Source organism: Chiroxiphia lanceolata, chromosome 4, assembly GCF_009829145.1.
Source record: "Chiroxiphia lanceolata isolate bChiLan1 chromosome 4, bChiLan1.pri, whole genome shotgun sequence".
Classification (NCBI taxonomy): domain Eukaryota; kingdom Metazoa; phylum Chordata; class Aves; order Passeriformes; family Pipridae; genus Chiroxiphia; species Chiroxiphia lanceolata.
In genome coordinates this window covers 34,635,577-34,659,439 of record NC_045640.1, presented here as the reverse complement: position 1 = coordinate 34,659,439, position 23,863 = coordinate 34,635,577, and the positions used below count along the sequence as shown (strand labels likewise).

The following is a 23,863-nucleotide window of genomic DNA, read 5'->3' as shown; positions in this document are numbered from 1 at the left end:
TAGTTTAATTTATTATCAATCAAATCACAGTAGGATAATGAGAAAGAAAACCAAATCTTAAAAACAACTTCTCCACCTCCTCTCTGCCAGCAGTGCAAGGACACAGAGGATGTGTATCGCTTCTGACTGGTAGAGAAATAAGGTAACCAAATCAAGGGAAAAGGTGTCATTGTACCTAATTTTAAATTAAAAACAAAACAAAACAAAAACAATAACCCCTATGCAAACTACTGTAAAGTAATCTATCTAAAAATATAAAGAGCTATAATTATAAATATATATATAAGATTGCTTCTGTTCACAAGGTAAATTGATGATGGCTTTAAATTATGTTTAAGAGTACATTTGACAAGTAATGACTTTTCAAAGTAGCATGTGTCTAATTGAATAAACAAAGTGGAGAGTTGTAATGACAAGATCGAATGAGATGCATAAATTTATTCGGAAGAGAGTGCAGACAGTGCTTGTGTGAGCATCCCAAACTACTGCAGTAAATAGTCTAATGTACATCTTTTATTCTGTGATAATAGAGGAGAAATGTGAAGGGCCACTTTTTCAAGGTAATGACAGAATAAATCAGGTGCAATACTGCACTGTGCTGACTTGTAGAATTCCTATGATGAAAATTGTAGAACTCAGCTATTTCAGGGAAAATTATAGTGCCATGATTGTCATAAATGATGTAATCATAGGAGAGGGGATTTTGTATATTGTTAATGCATTCAGGCTTTAACTATTCATGAAAAATACGTTCTCCCTCTTTTGATTTAGATTACTTGTTTAGATTACTTGCCATTAGGTTTCCATAAACCATTTTCATTTTTTCCAATTTTATCATGTATATTTGTTTTACATTTATAATCTCTTGCATTTTATGATATTAAAAGCATTGAAAATACCTCAAACATTTAAAGAAGAAAGCAAAGTTGTTTTTTCTCATACCTTTCAGTACAAAGAGTGCACTTTGGGAATGACGAGAGAAAAAGAAATGCATCCTAAATTTCTTATAAACATCTCAAAAGATAACTGTATCCCTCAGCCCCAAACTGCCTTGAAACTCTGGGCATGCAATCAATAAAACACAGATCACTGTAAAGTACAAAGTGACACGTGGTTTACATGGATTGTACCACAGAAAGACATATTGTGACTTATGAGTATAACCATAATAGCTGACCATTTGTAGAGGACACCTTAATGGATTCATTATGAGATTGAACAGTGTGGTCCTGGCAACATTTTAACACACTTTTTTTTTTCCCTAAGACTGAGGATTTAACATAAAGCATCCATTTTTCCTCTCAGATTTCTTGTGTAGGCTATAATGGAAGAAAAATACTGCTGGCACATTGCTTTGTCTTCACAAAATTATTGTTTCTTTCATGCCTCAAAGCAGAATTAAGTTTTAGAAGTAGGTTGGCCTGGCACCACATTTTTTTTGTTGTTTTGACATTTTTAATAACTGCCTATAACTGCAGACATGGTATTGAGGCAGACTTTATTGCCAGAGGAACATTTTCTTTGTGAGCTGAGTAAAGCATCTTTATAATGTAAAATTGAAGCAATCTACTACTTTTTGAAGTGGCTCTTTAATTAATATTTACAATTTGCAGAAGTAATCCACTTTAGATTACATTAGACATTATATTCATAATTAGATATACTAGGACTTCAGGAATACGATTTGCAAATATATTTTTTCTATAACAAATGCACAGAATATCAGTCATTTCTGGGCAATTTCAAAATTGTAAAGATGTAGGAACATGGACCTTGCTTTCATCAATACACCTTATATTTCCTTTAACATGACAGTTTTTATTCTGAATTACAGCTATTAAAATTATTAACATTTAAAAATAAGAACAACGGAAAACATTTTTGTGTTCTAAGTGCTAGAATATTTAGTATTTCTACTACATTTTGTGGACAAGGTAATTTAATATTTGCATGTCTGTGACTTAAATATAACTATAAATGTTTTAACAAAGTTCTATTACTTGTAGTGAGAAAAATATGGTGGTGAAACAAAATTCATTAAAGTTATACTAATCAGCTAAAAGAATATTTAGAATACATGTGCATCATTCTGTGTACATACATTCAGAGTTTTTAAAAACTGGTTTTTGGGTTTTTTTAATGTCATCTGCCAGGAATCCTCTACAAAGGAAATGGTGAAAATCAATTTATATCTCAGCAACCTCCAGTTGTTAGTAGCATTATGGGCAATGGGAGACGACGCAGCATCTCCTGTCCGAGTTGTAATGGTCAAGCTGATGGTAATAAGCTACTGGCTCCCGTTGCCTTAGCTAGTGGGATAGATGGCAGTCTGTATGTGGGGGATTTCAACTACGTTCGTCGGATATTCCCGTCTGGAAATGTAACTAGTGTTCTGGAGCTAAGGTATGTTTTTTTCTCATGTTGGACTTTTGGAGTTGTGAATTACTGTGGCAAATTAAAGTATTTCATTGATTTCTGACATGGTGTAAGTTTGAGTTTCCAGATGCTTTTGGGAACAAAAAAAAAAAAATTGAGTCAAAATATTTTAAAGCATTTGAAAAAGTATTTAAAACTGAAGTGAAAACATGTTATCCTCATAAAATATTTTAACTGTGCTTATCTAAATGCGAGAACTCAATCTACCCAAAGTCATTATTCTGTGGATTTTAAGGGTTAACCTATGCAATCAATGTAAGTGGACAAGAGATGATCATTCACCACTTCACTAATGATAGATGTAAATGTTGTCTTCTTCTCATCTTTTAACATCCTTTCTGAATGTTTGTCTAATAATGTTTTTCTGTTCTTTTTTACTTGCTCCCACCAAGAAATAAAGATTTTAGACATAGGTAAGCATTCCTTAAAGAAGATTTATATTTTTCTAACTGTTCTTCTTTCTTTTTTAACAAATGAATGCTTATAATGGAGAAGTCATTTCTGAGATGTATTACTAGAAAAGAGGAGTATTTTTCAAAAATAATGAGTTCATATGTTTTAGTTATGTCAGCTGTCAGGCGGTATCGTCCTTTCGGATACAAGTTCCTCTTTTCTCATCACTCTCTGTCCGCAGTCAGGCTTCTTTTTATGCTTGTGTATGCCCTCCTTTGCTGTTCCCTCATTTCTGCTCACTCCTTGCTGGCAGCACTTTTGCTGATCCTATAAAAACTCACTCATTAATCAGATACCCCAAATACGATGAGAATGGCATATAAGTAATAAAATTATAAAAGTATCAAGGGAGTTTATTTCATTAGCCTTTTGATGTTGAGTCTTTTCAGGCTCACATTTAAGAGATTTGTTTCTTTAAAGATGAACTTCTTTTAATAGTGGAAGTTGAAATAATAATAACACAACTCCAGGAGTTTTTAAAATATACCAAGACTCACAGGACTGATCATAATAATCAGAGGATTGTAATACAACATTTCTCCATCCTGGCATTGTTACAATAATGGCAAGAACAGAAGAAAAGAAGGTGGATGCTTAGAATTGCTTTACCACAGCAGTTGGTGCTGATAAGAATAAAAAAACAGTCATGCTAAAATCTTCTTGGAGACATGAAACCCTGCAAACCTGTGTAACAGAACTGCTAAGTATACAGCCTAGCTGGCCCACTGGTCCCTTTCTCTCCTTTTTGCTGCCAGTCATTTTCCTTCCTTGTTTTTAAACAAATCCCACCGAGTCATATCTCTCTTGTCCTCATTTTTTAAATTCACTTTTCTTTGGACATACTTCTTTGTGAGGAAGGGTTTCATGTTTTAAGAAGCATGTTTCAAATGTGTTAGGCAAAAAAATTCCATGACTAAATAAGGTGTTCGCATCGGTGCTAATGATCAGAATTGGAAGCTTATACGCAGTCTAATTGGTTTTATGGGATTTTTTTCCAGGTGTGACTCAGAGGCAGTCTCTTCTGTTTGGTGGGTTTAGCTTTTCAGTACTACATTTAGTTTGTATTTGTTCCATTACTCCTAAAAGAATTGTATCCCTTGTGGTGTCACAGAGTTGTAATTGCAACTGGATAAGACACTGTCTTGACAAATGTATGGAATGTGGAATAATACTTGGAATGTGGAATGTACAAATAGGATTAAAGAGCGTATTGAGGTTTGTTTTGCTGTGATTTAGTAGCACCACCATCTCCTGCCTTTGGCAGAACTGTGGTCACAGGCTCAACTGCGGCATTTCAGAAACTGGATCCCTGTGTGTAAGAAAAGTTGGTGGGGGAGAATATTGAAGCTTTTTTGCTTTATTCATGTCTACACATGCAGAAGCTCGGGGTAGCAAAATTGCAATCATACCACACAAATTAGTGTAACAGCATGTGCCCATATAGTGGCAGTGAAGTGGGGGTTCCTCCTGAGGCAGAAGGAGACGGAGAGGACTGTGGAGAACTGGCTCTGCAAGGAGCCATTTTGGAGCCAGTAGGCTGGAGATGTGGAGCCCACTGTGCAGCCTGACATGATGTACTACAAGTTTGAGTTTTCTCTCGCATCATGCATCTTCCCAGTGTCCACTCTCAACCTTAGAGGTTTGCTGATCAGGGGCTTTCTAAGCCAAGAGTGGGATCTTTATACTCAAAAGCCGTTGGCAGCTTTTTATTCTATTAATTTAGCTGTTTCTCATTTAAGATGCGTAAACTTTTAGGATCCACCAAATCCTATTGCCATGGGCTCCCTGGCTAAGAGCAGACTGGAAGACCAAATATCTTCTTTCGTCTGCATGCATTTGTACAGAGTCCTGTGAAATGCTGCAGAGGGAAACACATCTGTATGGCCTGTAAGAGAAGGAGCAAAGGTCCAGTTTCACTGGCAAGCCCTTAAGGACTACTAAGGAGATTCCAGCTTAAACTGCAGTTTGGAAAACAGCCCTCAACAGATCACTTTGCAATGTATAATTGCTAGCTATTAGAACTAAGAAAATGCGTTCCTCAAGTAACTGAACAAGTCTAAATTCTAGTTCAGGTCTTTTATCTATTCAAGCATTCAGATTTCCTTTCTATAAAAACAGTGCTTTAGCACAGAATGTGATGTGTCTCCCACCTCAAGTAGCCTGTACTCTAAATTAGAGAGAGAACGCAGATCCAATTTATCCTCTCATGTACTAGTGACCTCACATCTTTTCAATCTCAAAGCTGAACTGATGTCTTTATACACACTGCTGCCTGTGGGTGATTAATGCTGATAGGCATTCATGGAAGAAGGAATGTTTAGAAGGACTTTGAAGACAGGGAGGTCATTTGTAGGCTATGGCGCTATCCCAAGTCTATAGAGAGCCAGAAAAAAAAGTTTAGCAAAACATAAAAACAGCTTGGAGGGTATATGGTTTAGAGGGCACACAGCGAAGGCAAGAGAGAGGGGGATTGAAGCAGGAAGAGTATTTTTAAAAAAATCTGTGCATAGAGAGTAGTGCAGGTGATCTGCCTAGATTGGCCTAAGCAAGATAAAAGCAAAGGGAAATAGATCATTACATAGCTCTGTGCACACTTTAAATTCAAAGCACTTAGTATTATTTGGCATAGACAGAACAAGTTAATTTTTAGTCATTTGTCTTTACAGGAGCCTGTGTTGGTATATATAACTGCATGTTTTGCAGAGCTACTGACGGCAATTAGGCAATACTGAATGAGTCAAGGAGTCACTGACTGTGGATTTTATTTCTTTGCATTTGTTGTTGTTGGTAGAAGGCAGAAGCTTAATATCATTTCAGGATACAATGAAATAGTATAAACCCTGCAGCTTTCCAGCTGCTGGCTGCTTATCCCTCTACTGATTTTGAGATCTGTGTAGTGCACATGGATGTTTTCTGGCTCGAAAGCAAATATAGTTTTCACTGGACAGTTACTCAGTTCCTCAAATTGTGTCTTGCTCCCATGAATTACTGGGGTTTTCTATCAGCTAAAACTGCCTCAGCTGTTCAACCTTCACCTGAAAAGAAATGCCGAAGAAATGCCTGTTGTATTAGCTCGGAAAGGAGCCACTAGATATCTACATATGGCAAGTTGGAGAGCATATATTGATTCAATAGTGATATCCCATGCACTCCCAAACTTGGGGAGATTTTTTAGTACAATGACAAAATACGTTTAAATTATCAGGTGTATTTTTTTTATTTGATGAGGATACACGCTTACTATGAGAACTCACCCACAATGTTTTTTTTATGGAATTAATTTGAAAATAGAAATATTTTCATATTTATGAAGAAAAGAGCTTTAAAAATTCTTTTTAGAAAGAAATAATTGTGTTAGGCATAAATTACTTAATTTTTGATTTGATGACTCCTTATTCCAGTGGTTAAAAAATATGATTGAGGCAATGTTAGATGCATTGAAGAGAGGTACTTCAATTTAGATTTCAGTAGTACAAGAAAGGACTTTATTTTAAATTACAATGAAATACAATTTAATTGCACATTTCGCATTTTGCAATGTGTTTATATTTGAAGTGTCTGCAAAGTTTCTTAAAGACCAAAGTAATCATGTAAATGGGTATAATTTAATTTGCAGTCTATGGAGGTATAAATAATTCGTACACTACGTAGTCATCATATTAAATGATCGCTGCATAAAATTAAGGTTTTGAAAATACCTTCCAACTGTTTGGCAAACCGACAATAATAGATTTCTAACACACAGAAATTTAAAGTAAGCCTACATTTGATTGTTTTCAGACATGCTGTACAACACTCAGTGCTATAGCAAAGCTTTTTAAGAGGTGCTAATCACTGTGTATTTGATTTCATTAGTCTGTTTCACATGGTTTCTTCATTCTGAACCAACATGTTAGAAGTCTTAAAACCAAATAAAATCCTATTTATGCAACACTTTTTTTTCCTATGTTTCTGTAATTGGATAGCTGTAAAAATCTGTCCCTGCCAAAAGACATAATTTATTCACAAGTTGTACCCATTGGTCTCTTGTTGCTTTTTCCAAGTGGTAGTACATAAAAATGTGTTACATTAGCACAGTTATGTATTTACAAAATGCGAAGTATAGCATTCTGCAAACAGATGTTTGACTATCACCAAACTGGTAGCTCTGTTTAAGCAGCACTTTTGCAAACATCAGAAGTGACTGTTCTGACACTTTGCTTCAATCCATGAGGGGAGCATCTGAAATTACCTCCTGTATTTACATGACCTTATTTCAGCTCTTTATACCATAAATTAGGTCAGGAATCCCAACTGCAGTGGGTTAAGTTTCTACATCATAATATATCAACACAAAAGGTAATCTCCTGGGCTGGTTTTTTCACCAGCAGGGGAGTAAAGACAGTAATTCTCAATTATGTGGCACCAGTGGAGAGGCAAAGTGTAAGTTTCTGGGAAAATTGTTAGCAATATATATTTTCACTGTAATAAAGACTGTGTTGGCATAGTTAGCGGTTTTGTGCCAATGTGGAGGTTATTTGAAATATGACTCTGAGTTAAGAAGAATGGAAAAGCTCCGCTCAGTGCTCTGGTGGAAGAGATGACTTTTCCTAATGTGTTAAATCATGCATGTCACATACTTGAAAGCAGTGGATTAAACAAATACTTATGAATGATGTCTTATCTCTTGCCTGTGAACTCATCATTCAAACTGCCTTATCTGTTTATGAGTTACCTAAACCATCCACCTCAGCAGCCTTATATTTTTATTATAATTTACTATAATAAAACAGGTAGGATAATAGCAACAAAGTGTAAGTGAGGGCTGGGGTCCTACTGCAAAATTTGGAACTGGTTCAAGGTTCCCAGAACTTCTGGAAGGTTTTAAACCACAGTATTTTGATTTGGCCTATTACAGAGACACACGCCATCTGTAATATACAGAACATTGAACTGGCCTGTGAGCATCATGGACAAAATGGATCTTCTGTCCCCAAAGCATTAGTCTGGATTGGGCTGCCTGTGAGCAGGCAAGAAATATGAACTGAAAAAGGTCTTGGGGCCATGACCTGTGCTACCTATGCATAGAGCATCACCATTGACTTTAACTTTTTCTGTATTGCTGCACACTGCACATGAACTGAACCCTTTTCTTCTTGATCCAATGTTAGGTGCAATTAATTACAGCATATGCAATGTGTAATTCCATTTTACAGCAACAACCCAGCTCACAGATACTACCTTGCAACTGACCCTGTGACAGGAGATTTGTACGTGTCTGACACAAACACACGCAGGATTTATCGGCCGAAGTCGCTCACGGGCGCGAAAGACCTGACCAAAAATGCTGAGGTGATAGGAGGAACAGGGGAGCAGTGCCTGCCGTTCGATGAGGCAAGATGTGGTGATGGAGGCAAGGCAGTGGAGGCAACTCTCATGAGCCCTAAAGGTAAAAACGGTTCTCCCTCTGTAACTTTCAAAATAATGCAAAAGCTCAGAACTGAGAGCATGAGCGTGTTTAATTACTGAACCCAGTAGCTGGCTCCAAAATTGGGGGTTTGAGTAATTTTTTCCAGCTTGAAAGACTATTGAGGAAGAAAGTTATGGGGACTGATTTTTTTGAAATCAGTTAGGTTTGATTTTTTGGGAAATATTTGGCTTGAGTGGTTATTGAGCATTTTTAAATGCTCATTTAGATTATGTGCTTGGCAGGCAGTGATGAAGATGTAAAATCCACATTGCTTTTGGTCCCACTTACCCCATGTTTTAGGTTAACTCAAGGGCTAGTCCCTTCTCAACACACAACAGCAAATGAACAGCAAATGCAATCAACGGTAGTAGATTTCATACTGAATATTGGTTAACGAGCTACTTTACTACCTACTGCCCGAGACCAGATTTTCTGCCTGCAATTTCCATTAGATACATACTACCTATATCCTTAGTTATGGACAGTATATTCACTGCTAGTACAGCAAAAAAACACTAATTTTTTTTTGCTTCACTAAAGGAATAGCAATAGACAAGAATGGGTTAATCTACTTTGTTGATGGGACTATGATCAGAAAAGTGGATCAGAATGGAATAATATCAACTTTGCTTGGCTCCAACGACCTGACCTCAGCACGACCTCTAACCTGTGATACCAGCATGCATATCAGCCAGGTACTTTTCAGTTGCTGCTAATTTGAAAAGCTGAGCTGGGGATAGAAATTGAAATGCAGCTTTGTTGCCCCTTAAAATAAAACTGGGTGGAGTGTGTAATGGATATTTCACAGCAGATCTGGGGGAGAAAGCAACCTGTTCCAAGGGCACAAATTGCAGTGTGTTTTCTTAGCTATAAATGCTGCTGTATTCAATTTTTCTGCCCATAAAGCTCAGTTCAGTTTAGAACAGCAAAACTATCAGCAGGAAACATTAAGCCTGGTAGTAAATACTGGGAGAATGGCATATCTGTTAGAACTACCTTGGCATGGTGATGTTTTCTGAATTGCTAACATCCTTAGCCTACTAGAGTGAATGAGAGGATTTACACACACCCCCCATATTTTTCTGTTTTTCTCAAGAACTTGTGTAGGCAAGAAGGGACATCACTAGTGGTATGTTCAAAAAATGGAGTATAGTGTTTCGTAATCTGGAAAGTAGTAAGTCATTGTTGCTACAACAAGAATGAAAGATGAGTACTGTTGTTAAGTATGTGTTCAGATGTTGGTATCTGTCTCAATAGTTACTTATGATATAGAAAAGTATAGCATTTATTGGAGGGGAAATTCAACCTGTGTTATAGTTCCAGTGCAGCTGGCTGTTTTCAATAAAATGGATGCCTTGCCTCCCTGAAAAACTTCAGTTTGCTGCATGTATTCATGTGAGTTCTTTTGTCAGGATTGCTTACAGCAGATGGAAAATATCCTTACAGCTCTCTCTAAAACTGAAGGTGAATTAATTCATTTAATCTGCACCGGTTAACTTTTTAATAAAGCACTTCTATTTGTTTAGGTACGTCTAGAATGGCCTACAGATTTAGCTATCAACCCAATGGATAACTCCATTTACGTTTTGGATAACAACGTAGTTTTGCAGATCACCGAAAACCGTCAGGTTCGCATTGCTGCAGGGAGGCCGATGCACTGCCAGGTTCCTGGGGTGGAGTACGCGGTGGGAAAGCACGCTGTCCAGACCACGCTGGAGTCAGCAACTGCCATCGCCGTGTCCTACAGCGGGGTACTCTACATTACAGAGACTGATGAAAAAAAGATTAATAGGATAAGACAGGTCACAACTGATGGAGAGATCTCATTAGTTGCTGGAATACCCTCAGAGTGTGATTGCAAAAATGATGTCAACTGTGACTGTTACCAAAATGGAGATGGCTATGCTAAAGATGCCAAACTTAACGCTCCTTCCTCCTTGGCTGTGTCTCCAGATGGCACCCTGTATATTGCTGATCTGGGAAATATTAGGATACGGGCTGTATCAAAGAACAAACCCTTAATGAATTCAATGAACTTCTATGAAGTTGCTTCTCCAACTGACCAAGAGCTTTATATCTTTGATGTCAATGGTACTCACCAGTACACCGTGAGTTTAGTCACCGGAGACTATCTGTACAATTTTAGCTACAGCAATGATAATGATATTACTGCAGTAACGGATAGCAATGGGAATACTCTTCGTATCAGACGGGATCCCAACCGGATGCCAGTAAGAGTGGTCTCTCCTGATAACCAAGTCATCTGGCTGACAATAGGCACTAATGGATGTTTGAAAAGCATGACTGCACAAGGACAGGAGCTGGTCTTATTTACCTACCATGGCAACAGTGGACTTCTGGCAACTAAAAGTGATGAGACAGGATGGACCACTTTTTTTGAGTAAGTACATAAAATAACGTCACATATCTTATAGTTTTATTGAGTTCTACAGGACCATTTAAAGTATTTCTGGAGACTGATGAAGTAACTGTAAAGATGACCCTTGGTAACAAAAAGCACAGAAAGATACTTTTAATTTCCCATGCTGTCTTACTCTTTCTGGCTTCTTCTTGAACAGAATAATTTTGAATTCATTGTTTTGAACTTCAGTTTTATATCTTGAAATAATAGTGAGCCAACTCTTGTCAAGAAATTTGTAACTCAGACAACCATGGTTGTGTAGATTTGCATCAAAAACTATATTGTCATCCCACTTGCTCATTAGATTGGCATCGCTCTGCAGCAAATACTGACAAGAAATTTGTCTTCACTGCTCAATTTTTTTTTTATTTCTTTTTTTTGTCTGCATGCTCTCCTGCCCCCTCAAAAAAAGTCTGGGTAGGTAGTAAAAGGTTGTGTTTCACAGAGTGGCAAATAATAAGGAAGGCTCTCCTGTATGGCACAGCAGTCCTTCACACAGGTGGACCCAGTTGGAGAAAGCTGCGAAAAGAAATGTGGGCCATGGGGAGAAGTGTCATTCCTGTAGGAATAAACTGAAAACACAGAAACCACCAGCACCGTGTCGGGTACAGGTGCAAACACAACAGTGAGAGGTATTACTGGAACAGTAGGACTTGTAATTTTACCAACCTCAGAAAAAAATCCTTTCAGTGAATTGCTTTAGCCTGTGTTACAGTCATTAAGTCATCAATGCCTGTTCATAACAGACAGATTAGCAAAACATTTTACAGAATCCTCAATTATATTGACTAAGAAAGGTCATGACAATTTATAGATAAACTAGTAGAACCAGAGTTCACATACAGGTTTTATAGGCAACTTCATCTCCAGGTGAGCTGAACTGCAAACTGATATGCTAAGCAAAATGTAACAAAAATACAATTTAAAACACAAACCAGTATTTCAAAAAAGATCAATGTAGAATTAACTCAGATTTTTTTCAGTCATCTCTGCCAACTGGAAATATACATGTATTTTTAAATCACATCCAAGACATGGTGAGGTTGGGAAAAAAGGTTGTCTATAAAGGAGTGGAAGACAGAGCATTAGTATGATAAGTGAAAGTGTTAGAGGGCCCTTAGATGAACTGCTCAGGATTACAAAGGGCATCATGAAAATCCGGTAAGTCCCTCTTCTTTTTTTTTTTCCCCCTCTTCTTTTCTCCTATCTTTATGATGAAATGCAGTAGCAACTGCTGCCAAGGTCAGAGTCTAAAAAAAAAGCTTTCAATTCAACACACATGATAAAGAAAATAAAGTGCCAGTGTCAGGCAGTGGCAGCAAAGCCAAACATCTGTGTTCTGAGATAACTTCATATTTCTGTCAGTGTACATTTGGCTGAGGCAGTGTGCAGGAGGACTCTGAGCACCTGTATCTACTCTCCAGCCTTTACATATCCCTATCAGAGACACAAGAGCAGCAGGTGCCACTTCATTGCATATTGTGTCCTGAAGTGGAGACAGGACTAGAAATGCTGATCCCTAACAAAGACAGCAGGTGGGATGGTGGTGCTGCCAGTTTTAAGGTATTCTTACAATAATCTGTAAATTGGCAGGGCTTTGGTAGCAGGCACATTCCCAAAGCATTAGCACACATCTGTAATATTTAATTGTGCATTGGTGCATCCGCTGCGTATCTTTTTAAGTCCTGCCAAGAGGACACAAAAGCACAGCAAGGATACACAGAGGAATGAGAATGTGCTCGACTGGGAGGGCATGTGTTCTCCGTCTCATGAGTTAGCCCTGTTCTGTATGCTGAGAAGCCAAAGCACAGCTTTAGATGGGCTGGGAGTAGCCATCTATTTCCACAGAGTAAATTTAACTCTGACACACGCAACCACTTGTTTCCAGTAGGCGAGTTGGGCAAGACAGTCAGTTTTGGGGATAGTGAAGTCCTGTACAGAAATTAAGGCATCTGCTGGGTACAGCAGGCACTTTAGATCATGCTGGCATTCATACTGCCTAATTGAGGACCTAGAGTTTTAATCAGGGCAGTAATTTCTCACCATGTTGCCTGCAGTTTTTGTGTAGCCTACTGCAGTGTACCACAGAAGTAGCTGGTGGCTCCTGAGTCTATCTTAATGGCGTCTGCGTGATCACAAAAAAGTGGATATTATATTCATTATTAAGTGGTTGATAGGTCTGTATTTTTCCTCATAGGGAGAATTTAGGTTACTGTGTGTCATGAAGTACATAGCTATTTCCTGAGTCTGGAAATAGCCATCTTTCACACCTGATCTGCTTTCATGCAGACTTTCTGGTCTGAGTTAGGTTATGTCCAGCTGCCTTATGGAGGACCCAAAGGGCAGGCTATTCCCCTCAGTAAGTATTAGTATTATTTCCAAGCTGCTTCTTATGCACTTCCTGAACAATTACCTCCGACCAACGCCTCGTTAGAATTCCCAAGCTGAAGTAATTGCAGAGAAAGCTATGCAATTTCACTCTCTCTGAATTTGCAAGTGTGTGAGGCTTTCACAGAAGCAAAGATATTTATCTCCCCCCTGTAGCCATGGGGAAGCAGTAATCTGTTTAATTGCAACAAGGAAGATTCAGATTAGACATTTGGAAAAACTTCATGGTGAAGATTTTGGAGCCCTGGAGCAGACAACAATGATAGTGACCCCTTGCCCTTCACAGACTGTCTTTAAGAACAGATTAGACATCTTTCAGGACCAATGCAGGAAGAACAGATCCTGCCTTGGGGTAGAAGTTGGATCGCATGACCTCTCAAGGTCCCTTCCAGTAATGTTTTCTATGATGCTCTGTACAAGTTAATGCCAAAAATAAAAAAAATGCACTGATTATGTAAAGCTACAGGGAATAAGAAAGAGGAGGAGGAAAGCACTGTGTTATTTTTCTTGCCAAAACAGCATTCTTTAAAAACATCCTTCAGGCATCATAGCTGCTTGCTTCTTCTTAACATAAAATCCCCATACACCAAATTTGTGTCTGTATATTTCTCTTTTGAAGAAAGATAGTTGTATACACAACTATTTTGCAATTTTTTATTCTAAGATCAAGTATTATTGTGACTTTTTGGTGCTGATGATTTGTAACATTAAATCTGACAAAGCTGAGTTTCTAGAGGTTTTTGCTACTGTTGCCAAAATAGATGGCAACCGTGTGTATCATATAGAAGGGTTTGTGTGGGGGAGAAATGACGTACAAGTGTGTATCTCTCAGCTTCTGCATATTCACATTCGTAGGTAGTATGGACTAAAACATTTTCAGCTGAAGTGTTTTCTGTTGAAAAAAATGAAGGGTTTTTAAAACAGAAAGGTTTCCCTCAAATGTCAGGTGAGGAATAAGAAATTATGAGAAATCATTCTGACTTCCTTGTAGCAATAGCAAAATATTTCAGCTTCAGTGCTGGATGCATTTTCTTTTAACATCACAGTTTATTTATATATTTTATTTACTATATTATTCAAATTCTCAAAATATTTTAAGACGATGATAGAATTCATATTCCATGGTGAGTTTAGACTTTCTTCCCACTCACAGTTAAAAGTGTTCAACTGTTTGAATGTCCAGTGGACTAGAAATGCCTTTTGTCAACTAGCTTTGAGTATGGCTGGGTTGTTTCACCCTTTGGTTGTCACATATCTGTTTAAATGGCAAAAGATACATGGAGCAAAAATACTGTGAGTTTAGCAGTAAAAAGTTCGGCCTTTGGAGCAATTCAGGAATAGCTTTTTTGCCTATTTTCCTGTGCAAATCCGGTTGTATAACTGGAACATGGATCCAAAGAATTTAGATCATTTCAGCTGATTCTCAATGATTTGAGAGCAGATTTATGCAAACAATTTAAACTTTTTTTTTTTCCTTTTCCAGAGCAACTTTTCAGTGAAAAGAGGAAATCTTTGAAAAAAGATTGCATCCCAAAAGTTGGCAATCACTGCTCTGGCACATACTAAAGCATTTGGCCTTGTTTCTTTACATGGCTTTTTTCCACAGTTTAAGTCACACTAATATCAGAACCAAAAGAAGTTTACTGCTTTATTTCATGCAGCCTGGACACTGATTAATTGATAATTTATTGGTTTTAGTCTTCTCTTTGCCTGAAAGACTGACATACAGGAAATATTTTTTTAAGACTCTAGTTTTTAAAGTGAAATTATAAGTACTAGCTTGAATTACTTAAGATATCATATAATCTGTTTTCTTTGTTTGTTTACAGACTTTGGGTTTTTTTAATATCTTTATGGCAAAATGGATTTGTAAACTTTTATTTTGTTAAGGGTTTTAGTCTGCTGATCAAAACTGACACCTTATATTTCAAGAATGCATACTTTTGTAAGGCACTGTTACTCAAATTCATAGTAACTGTTATAGATTTTTGAAGGTCTAAAAACTTGCTAAATAAAAATGATATTAACAGAGCATTAACAAAAATGATTGAAAATGCATGCATACTAAAAAACCAGTGGAACCATATGAAGCTAAAAGTCATCCAGATTAGGTTTTTATAATGAAATTATAATATTATACAAGGTATAAAAGTAATCAGCCTAATCAAATTCTGCTGTAAATTTGTGAGATATCTGAGCTGGAAAATATTAACTGTAACTGCATATTATGTATGCATAATATGAACATTTAAACAGATAAATCTTGAAAGTTAAGCTAATTATATGCATATTAGCATTTTGGAAGTGACACTTCCTAGATGACCTACATGACATTATTTCTGTGCAGCAGTTTCCATTCTGAGTTTACATACAGATGGCTAAGACAGGTGCACAAGAAGAGCATTTTCTCTAGACCTAAATTTTTGAAGCATCAGAAGCGAATGCCTAAAAAGCCTTAGAAGTGCCCCTGTGCAATCACTTGGTCCTGTAGGTCAGGCCACCTCCAGCCTGCAACCCCAGGTCTCCGTTAAAGACCTGGCATGCCAGCAGTTACCAGCCAGGCAATGGAGAAATCCTTTGGTTGAACCACTGGCCTGCTGCTGTGTCAGCCTTTGGCTACTTTGTGCTCCTCAGGTTGCTTGAGGAACTGGCAGAGGCTGCTCTGCAGGGGAGAACCTCTCCAGGGCAGGCAGACAGCCTTAGCTGTCTGGGCAGCATCTGCTGAGGTTGGGCTGCACGGCAAAGGCTGCAGTTTATGTGTGCACTGGAGCACTTGGCACTCAGGTGATCTCTGACAGACATGTAGTCCTTCCTTAGAGGTGGTTTAGAACAAATTGTGGTCATCCCAGTGTCAGGCACCTGGGATCTGTCCCTCGAGGTCGCAGCCCAGGAGCTTCTGCAGTCTTCTCTGTAAAAAGGCAACTGTTCCTTCATCTCACAACTCTCCTGAAAGGTTCAGGCTGCATGTGCTTTCCTTAGACATAGAATCAGAGAATCAGCCGGGTTGGAAAAGACCTCTGAGATCATCAAGTCCAACCCTTGATCCAACACTGCCATGGTTACCATGGCACTAAGTGTCACATCCAGTCTCATCTTAAAAACCTCCAGGGACGGAGAGTCCACCACCTCCCTAGGCAGCCCATTCCAATGCCCGATTACCCTCTCTGTAAAGAATTTCTTCCTAATATCCAACCTAAACCTCCTCTGGCACAGCTTAAGACCATGCCCTCTTGTCTTACTGATAGCTGCCTGGGAGAAGACACCAACCCCCACCTGGCTACAACCTCCTTTCAGGGAGTTGTAGAGAGTGATGAGGTCTCCCCTGAGCCTTCTCTTCCGCAGGCTAAACAACCCCAGCTCCCTCAGCCTCTCCTCATAGGGCCTGCATTCAAGTCCCTTCACCAGCCTTGTTGCTCTTCTCTGGACCTGCTCCAGCACCTGAAATAATTCCAGTAGCCACTGTTTCTTATCTCTTTTCAACCTTCTCTCCTTTTGCCTTCCTCTTCTTTCAGAAGCAGTATCAGCAGGTGGAGACCTGATCCAGACTAAGATGCCTCCTCTTCTCTGGAAATTCACTGCCTTTCTTCCATGTCTCTTTTTTCACTTTCCAGACCTCCTATTTTGTTTCCTTACTTCCTTACCTTGTATCTTGCTCCTTCCCATATCTCCTATTATTTCCCTAAAGTGTGTTTGACTTCCCTGCTTTTCCTTTCCCAGCAGTGCATTTCTTCTGAATCCCCTCCTGTATCTTTTGACAGTCCATCCAGTGTTTCCCCAGGCACTTCATGCCCTGAGTCATTTATCTCCTCCTTCCCCCACTCAATCCTTGTCTCCAGGAGAATGCAACAGGAGGCAAAGAGAGTGACCTTAGCAAGCAGAGCCCTTAAAAGTTTACTTTGGTCCCACAGTTAAATTAACAAGCTTTCCAGCTATTCTGGAAAGGTGGTGAATTCATGCAGAATATGAAATCCTTGCAATAATTTATAGACTAGAGCAAATCGCAGCCAAAAATCTATTTTCACTGTGTGCTATGGAGTATCACCCTTTGCATATTACGCTTTTATTAACAATGCTTTCAGTGCTGTGGTTTCCCAAAAACTCTGTGATAAAGAGTAAGATTGCCTCTGGCTTGGACTTGCTTAGTGTCCCCAAGTACCAGGTACATCATCTGTAACTGTCAGCATTTGGCAACAGAGAACAGATGACATTTTGCAGTTTTTCTCTTGCTTCATCTTAATAAGTTGCTTGTGGAGTCTGACTTGGAAATACCAAGACTGGGCTATAGAAGACTCTATGGAACCTATGCTGAAAGATTTCATTTAGATAAAAGCAAGTATTTCATCTTGATCAGATGAAAATTATCCCCCAATAGTAGTGTCAATTCACTTCCGCTTTTACTTTATATTAAGAGGTTCAAAATTCAGTTTTCATAATCAGTATTTCTATACCATTTCCTGTAACATTTGTGGGGTTTCATTTTCCTGTAACATTTTTGTTTCTATTTGTGTTAATTTTTCTATCCCATTTATATTTCAGTAATATGAATATCTAAAAATACCTAGTCTTCTTTTTCGTTGCAGTTTAGGGGTTTTCATTCTAATTTGATTCCGTTTTCTTACAAATACCAGAACTTTGTACAAAATTGTATTCTGGATTTTTAATCAATGCTAAACAACATTATCTGAATTTCCTTGGTATCATAGTGCTTTTTAGGTAATTTTTTCCTTTTACCTACAGCAGTCTTTTGTACCTTCTGGTTTTACTGCTGCTGCTTCTTGCTTCATCAGTGTAAAACAGTGGCTATAAAGTAATTAACCATAGTCATTCAAGTAGTTTTGTTTAGCTGATTATCATGTTCTTGCATTGACTTTTGTGGCATCACATGAGCCTCTGACTGCAAACTGTGACTTACAAGTACAATGTCTTTAATCTTCCCATATTATATATACTCAGGCAACAAAAGATGTATTCTCTTCATTCTTAACTGTCTCTGAACAGTCTTTGTGAGAATATTTTCGGGATATCCAGTCCTTGCACAAGTGCCCCTTTATCCACATTGTCTGGCACAATGCAGCACACAATACGTGTATTTCTCTTTTAAAGCATATTTGCTTCTCTTCCTCCCAACATGACACAAGATTTTCTAAACTGGAACTGTAACTCAACTTTAGAGTAATTTCATAATTATAATACTATAATAATATATACTGTTATAATATATAATATATAATAGTATATATATGTTATATATATGTCTTTCAAGGCTTGTGCTGACAGTAGAGCACACAAACCTGCTGTTTCAGACTCATTCTGTTTAATGAAAGAAACAGCCATGTTAAAAATAATTCATTAATATACAACATTAGATAGCAATGTGAAATTTTTCCAATGAAGTACAGCGTGTCCCCTAATTGCCCTGATAGCAGTAGTATATCTCATCTAATAGACATTTACCCATTTCTTCATTCTCAAATGTTACTGTTCCTTATCCCTTAGAACTAGAGCAAGTAATAAAAGCAGACCTGAGAAACCATTGAATAGATATTAATATCAAAATAGCAATGCTGAAGACACATAGCAATATTGTTACATCTTATATGTATGAGAAAAGAAGAATTGCTTTGATTTCTGTCAAGAAAATCAGCATGTGATGTCTCTGTGGCTTTGGAAAGCACTCAGAAGTAAGGATAGTACAGCCAAAAAAAGAGTTTTGTTCATATTAATGACATAAATGTTCTGCATTGTCAATCCAGTCAGCTCTGCTCAGGCTCCTGAAAGTATCCCTTTCACTTCTGGCTTTATCAAGAACTTAATAATACCATTTGTTCAGTTATTGACATGTTAATATTCTTGTTCCATGTTAACTTCTTTGTCAAACAAGTCAGGGAGGCTATAGTCAAGCTAACTCATACTCCTTCACACTGTCTTTACAGGGAACCTGGTGCAGTGAGGGTGGAGGGGCAGCTCTGGAGTGCATGTGAAAAGGCTATTCTCTATTTGCAGTCATGCTGTATTTAAACACATTTTCAACCCTCATCAAGAGACTTGGTCTTCCTTGATGTCCCCAGTGAGGCCAGACTGATCAGCTCTTTAGGAAGCCTACAAGGCAAGCACAAAGTCTTACCTTTGGAGTCTCTCTTCTGAAGCCTGCATTGGTTGGGTGTTCTAAAGGAATAATGATGTTACTCTAAATTATATATATATATTTTTATATATAAATATAATTATATAATATGTATATAATTATATATATTCTATATCTAAATTAACCACAGAACCTGAATCTAGCAATAATTGTTTACTGTCTTGGTATTCCATTGTCCTAAAAGAAAAACAATACAGCCATATAATTTTTTTCCTGTTACTAAACTTGCTTTTCAAACATAATATAATTTAATATGTTGATTATGTCCACTTTTTGTGACCCTGTAAAAACAGCTTCATGGAGTTTTTACCTTTCAAAAAAAAATTTTTTTAAAAAAAACAAACACCACCAAATAAGAATTAAGGGGAAAAAAGCAACATTACAGCTTATTCTGTGAACAAAATACGTGGCATAACAAACAAGCCTTACATCCTTTTTTCACTAAAAGCCTGTGCCCCCAGCTCTGGTAGTGTAAGCAGACCTTACAGTAAGGAACAATCTGTCATACAAAGTATATATACACACCAACATTTATTTTATTTGAAAGGCCATACTCAGGTATTTATATTGACAAGGCACACAGTTTATTTGTACAATAATAGATGAGCTAAGAAGGCAGGGGGAGGTGACACAGAAGTAAACCAGAAGCCTTGAGGAGCCCTGAGATTAAAGACACTCAGCGCAGGAAGCTGCTGTGGGACAGAAGCTGGCTCTGCACACTCCAGCAAAAACCAGAATCCAGCCTCTACAGACCCTGCGGGGCTCAGGGGCAGCAAATTCCCATTAGAGGGAAATTGAAAAGCAAGGAACGAGTGTTGATGTCTTGCAGATAAAAGTCTAGCTACTGTAATTTAGTCTCATCTTCATAAGAACAAGCCCCCTTCAATTGCTCCTGAATTGGCTGCACTCAGTTCAAAAGGGTGTGTGCTGCTGAGGTGCACCCCCAGCCCTGGAAAGCTGCTCCATCCCCCAAAACACCTCTCTGTAAGCTACACTGCCTACATCCCACTGCTCCGAGTGCACCCCTTCTCCCAGCACATACACTGCAGTTGTACTTCCATCTCTTCAGAAAACACCATCAACATTAACACTGTTTATTTGTGCAAGTTCTTCTGCATGTAAGATGTGTGTCAGATGTGTGAGTTATGAAAGACTTTTTGGTTTTGTGAATCCTTATGAGAATATACATGGCAAGTGCTTGCTGCAGCAATCGACACAGTGTGGAGGACTGCAGTGCCATACAGCAATGACTGAGAAGTTTGGCAGTCTTGTGGCACAAAGTAAAGCGGTCCCAAACATGCTAAATTGATGTATTTCTTCTTTTGCTGCAAAGTACCTCTCCCCACAGATATCTGTCTCCAAATACCTGGAAATCATTTTGGATTAGGCTGTGAAGGTGGTCAGTCTTACTTCAGCACAAGCACTGAACTCGAGCTTGTTTGCCTGGTTGTGCAATGAAGTGGAAAATGAGCATCAAAACCTTCTCCATATAGAAATGAACAAGCTATCACAGAAAAGGTGTTGATTCATTTCTTTGAGTTCCCCTTCCAACAGACACATTTCCTGCAGTGTTTCTCGTTCAGAGTGTGCCTGTTGTTTTGCAAATGAGTTATGGTTGTCAAAAAAGGCCTATTTAAGTGAATTGTTCACGTCTGGTGTGCTGAATGCCAGTTTACAAAAAAAAAGACTGAAAACTGTCCTTTTAACATTATGACAAAATAGACACACCAAAAAAGAAAAAGCCTCGAGAGCTGCAGTTATAACAGGATAAGGTGAAAAGACAAATTGTCAATCACTTTCCAGCTGAGGAAATGTCTTCATTAAACGCGGGCTGAAAGATTTGTCCTGACAACATTGCTAAGATAAAAGACCATTACCTGAGTTATTTAACCAGCTGTGCAAACAGTTGCATAAGACTTTCCCAGATGAAAATAGAATAAAGACCCTTTCCCCATGGAAAAGCCATCAGATAGAGGAACCGGGAAAGTAGACCAGCTGCTCAAATTTAAGCTTGAGTTGTCTGACACTTGGTTGGAAAAGACAGAGAAATTTAGCTGATCCTAACACTTTTAATGACCTTCTAGCTTCTGTGGTTTTTGGGGAATTTTCTGCCCAAATTCCATTAAAAAACAAATAGACCTATAAATTCTTGTCCACAATTGGGCTGCCAGCCATAGTTTAATTCCGCTCTTTTGCTAGAATCACTCCTGGACCTATTTTCTGTTACTCCTGTTCATCTACTATTTTCTCAGAGGTAGGTACAACAGAAGGGAAAAGAGGAAGGGAAAAAGAGAGAAAGAGGGGAAAGGAATAAAGCAGGAAGGAAAGGGAAGGAAGCTTTTCCCCCCCCCCATATATTTAGAATTCTGTAAGGTTGCAAATAATATTGATTTTTTTTTATAGAATCATAGAGTAGGCTGAGTTGTAAGGGACTCACAAGGATCATAGAAGTCTGACTCCTGGCCCTGACTAATGCAAGAATCACACCATGTGCCTAAAAGCACTGTACAAACTCTCCAACTCTGTCAAGTTTGGTGCTGTGATCACCTCACTGGGGAGTGTGTTCCAGTGCCTGACCACCCTCTGGATGAAGAACCTTTCTCTCGTATCCAACTGAAACCTCCCCTGACAGTTTCACGCTGTTCCCTCTCAGAGGAGAGATCAGTGCCTGCCCCTCCTCTTCCCCTCACAAGGAAGTTGTAGAATGCAATGAAGTCTCCCCTCAGTCCTCTCTTCTCCAAGCTGAACAGACCAAGTGACCTCAGCCTCTCCTCACATGACTTCCCCTCAAGGCCCTTCACCATCTTCGTTGCCTTCCTTTGGGTGCTCTCTAAGAGCTTAATATCTTTCCTATATTGCACTGCCCAAAACTGCACACAATATTCAAGGTGAGGCCGCCCCAGTCCAGAGCAGAGCAGGACAATCCCCTCCCTGGACCAGCTGGCGATGCTTTGCCTGATGCCCCCCAGACATGGTTGGCCCTCCTGGCTGCATTTCTTCTCATGCTGAACAATATTCCAGATAAGAATAAAGGAAAAATGCTATCCCTTCTTAGACAGTAATAAAATTAAAAAAATCCACTTGTTATAATTTACAAGCAACTAACATACATCAAATTGTGATTTGCTTTCTTCTTGTTAAGGAAAACAAAAAATATTAGGAAGACATACTGCCATCGTATCTTTTATTGTTCATTTTTTTAAAAAAACTTCCTCCAAAGGAAGTTATACTGTAATATTTCAGGCTTCCTGATCTATTTGTACTGTGAAATCACAAGTAAGATGCTAAACCTTCTGAGATGTCAAATACACTGTTTGGAAATAAAGGAATATTTGCATACAGTATTTCAATTACTTTTTTTTAAAGGCAGGTTATAAATGAGTAGATATGGATCCACTGAAGTGTGTATTTCAGTGAGACTACATGAAAAATGCATGAAAAAAAAAGAAAAAGAAGAAATCATTTGTCTGTCCAAGCATCTGTAGACTATTTTCACCTTTTTCATTCTTAGCAGGCTTATTCAGTCCCTCTTCAGATATATAAAAAGCAAAAATGCATACCAAAATGACAAAAGCAATGTAGAAATGGAGTAAAAAAATAGCAAATTTAATTATGTTCAAGTTGAAAGTTTTTTCCTTTCTTTCAGCAACCCATGTAATGGTTAAAGGTGGCCAGAACTAGAGCTTCCAGTAAGTTACCATGCCCAATTTTAAACCAGTGGAGGACAGGAGAGCTCCATACATGTGGTGAAATGATAATAAAAGTGATGGTATATAAACTGTGGGCTCTGTGCTTTTGATTGGCAAGATAACCATTTTGATACTGGTTGAGCACTCAGTGAAAGTGCTATTAAAGTGGCTCCTCTTTATAAGTTTTCCAACTTCGAATTCACTATTTGGGAGGGACTAAACCTGCAATGTGCTATGAGGCTGAATACAAGTGAAAGAATGTATTTGGAAACAAAAACTCTTTAATGTTAAAGACAAAGGTCCTCTGTGTAAATGTAACTTGATGTCCTCGACAAGCCAAAGGAGACATTTCATTGCCGGGTTAGGACAGATTTTTCAGTATGTTGTCACAATGGTATGCACCTAAAACAACAGCATGTTGCACTCCTGAGCATCAACTTTGAACCTTCTGTTCTTAACTGCCAAGAAGTAGCACTCTGGTATGTAAGTCTTCCCATTAATAGTTTGAAACAAGTAGGATAATGTCCCATAAATTTTTTAGTCACTCTTGGTAATTTGAGATGCATAGAGGAAATACCTCTGATGTGTTTAGAGTGAGAGTGTAACACTACTTCTACTGTCAAAATTATACATGTCTATATTACAAAATGCATTTATGCCTCATTTCGCTATTACAGTATCCCAACTGATAGTATAATCTGTAACCAGTTTTTAAAGAACTATATAATATACATTGGACTGTATGCCTTGTTATCTGAAACATGCAGGAACTGATGTGCCTTGCATTTCAACCTGGTATGTTTACAATAGCAAGAAAAAAAAAAAACAGTTACAGGATTTATTTGTTAAGAGAGTGTGCTGCAGAGGTCTGTGAAAAAACA

General features: G+C 38.1%; 1 protein-coding gene across 18 annotated transcripts in view; it reads left to right on the top strand.

The window, feature by feature from the left end:
* TENM3 (teneurin transmembrane protein 3) overlaps positions 1-23,863 on the top strand; it is a 1,309,047-nt gene that overhangs the window by 1,262,873 nt on the left and 22,311 nt on the right. For 17 of the 18 annotated variants that reach the window (XM_032684675.1, XM_032684680.1, XM_032684679.1 and 14 more), the window contains 5 exons: positions 2,154-2,403; positions 2,829-2,849; positions 8,085-8,317; positions 8,879-9,033; positions 9,865-10,739. In XM_032684675.1, the coding sequence (XP_032540566.1) occupies positions 2,154-2,403; positions 2,829-2,849; positions 8,085-8,317; positions 8,879-9,033; positions 9,865-10,739 (1,534 nt within the window). The remainder of the gene's footprint in view (positions 1-2,153; positions 2,404-2,828; positions 2,850-8,084; positions 8,318-8,878; positions 9,034-9,864; positions 10,740-23,863) is intronic. The other variant, XM_032684682.1, reaches the window with a different exon arrangement.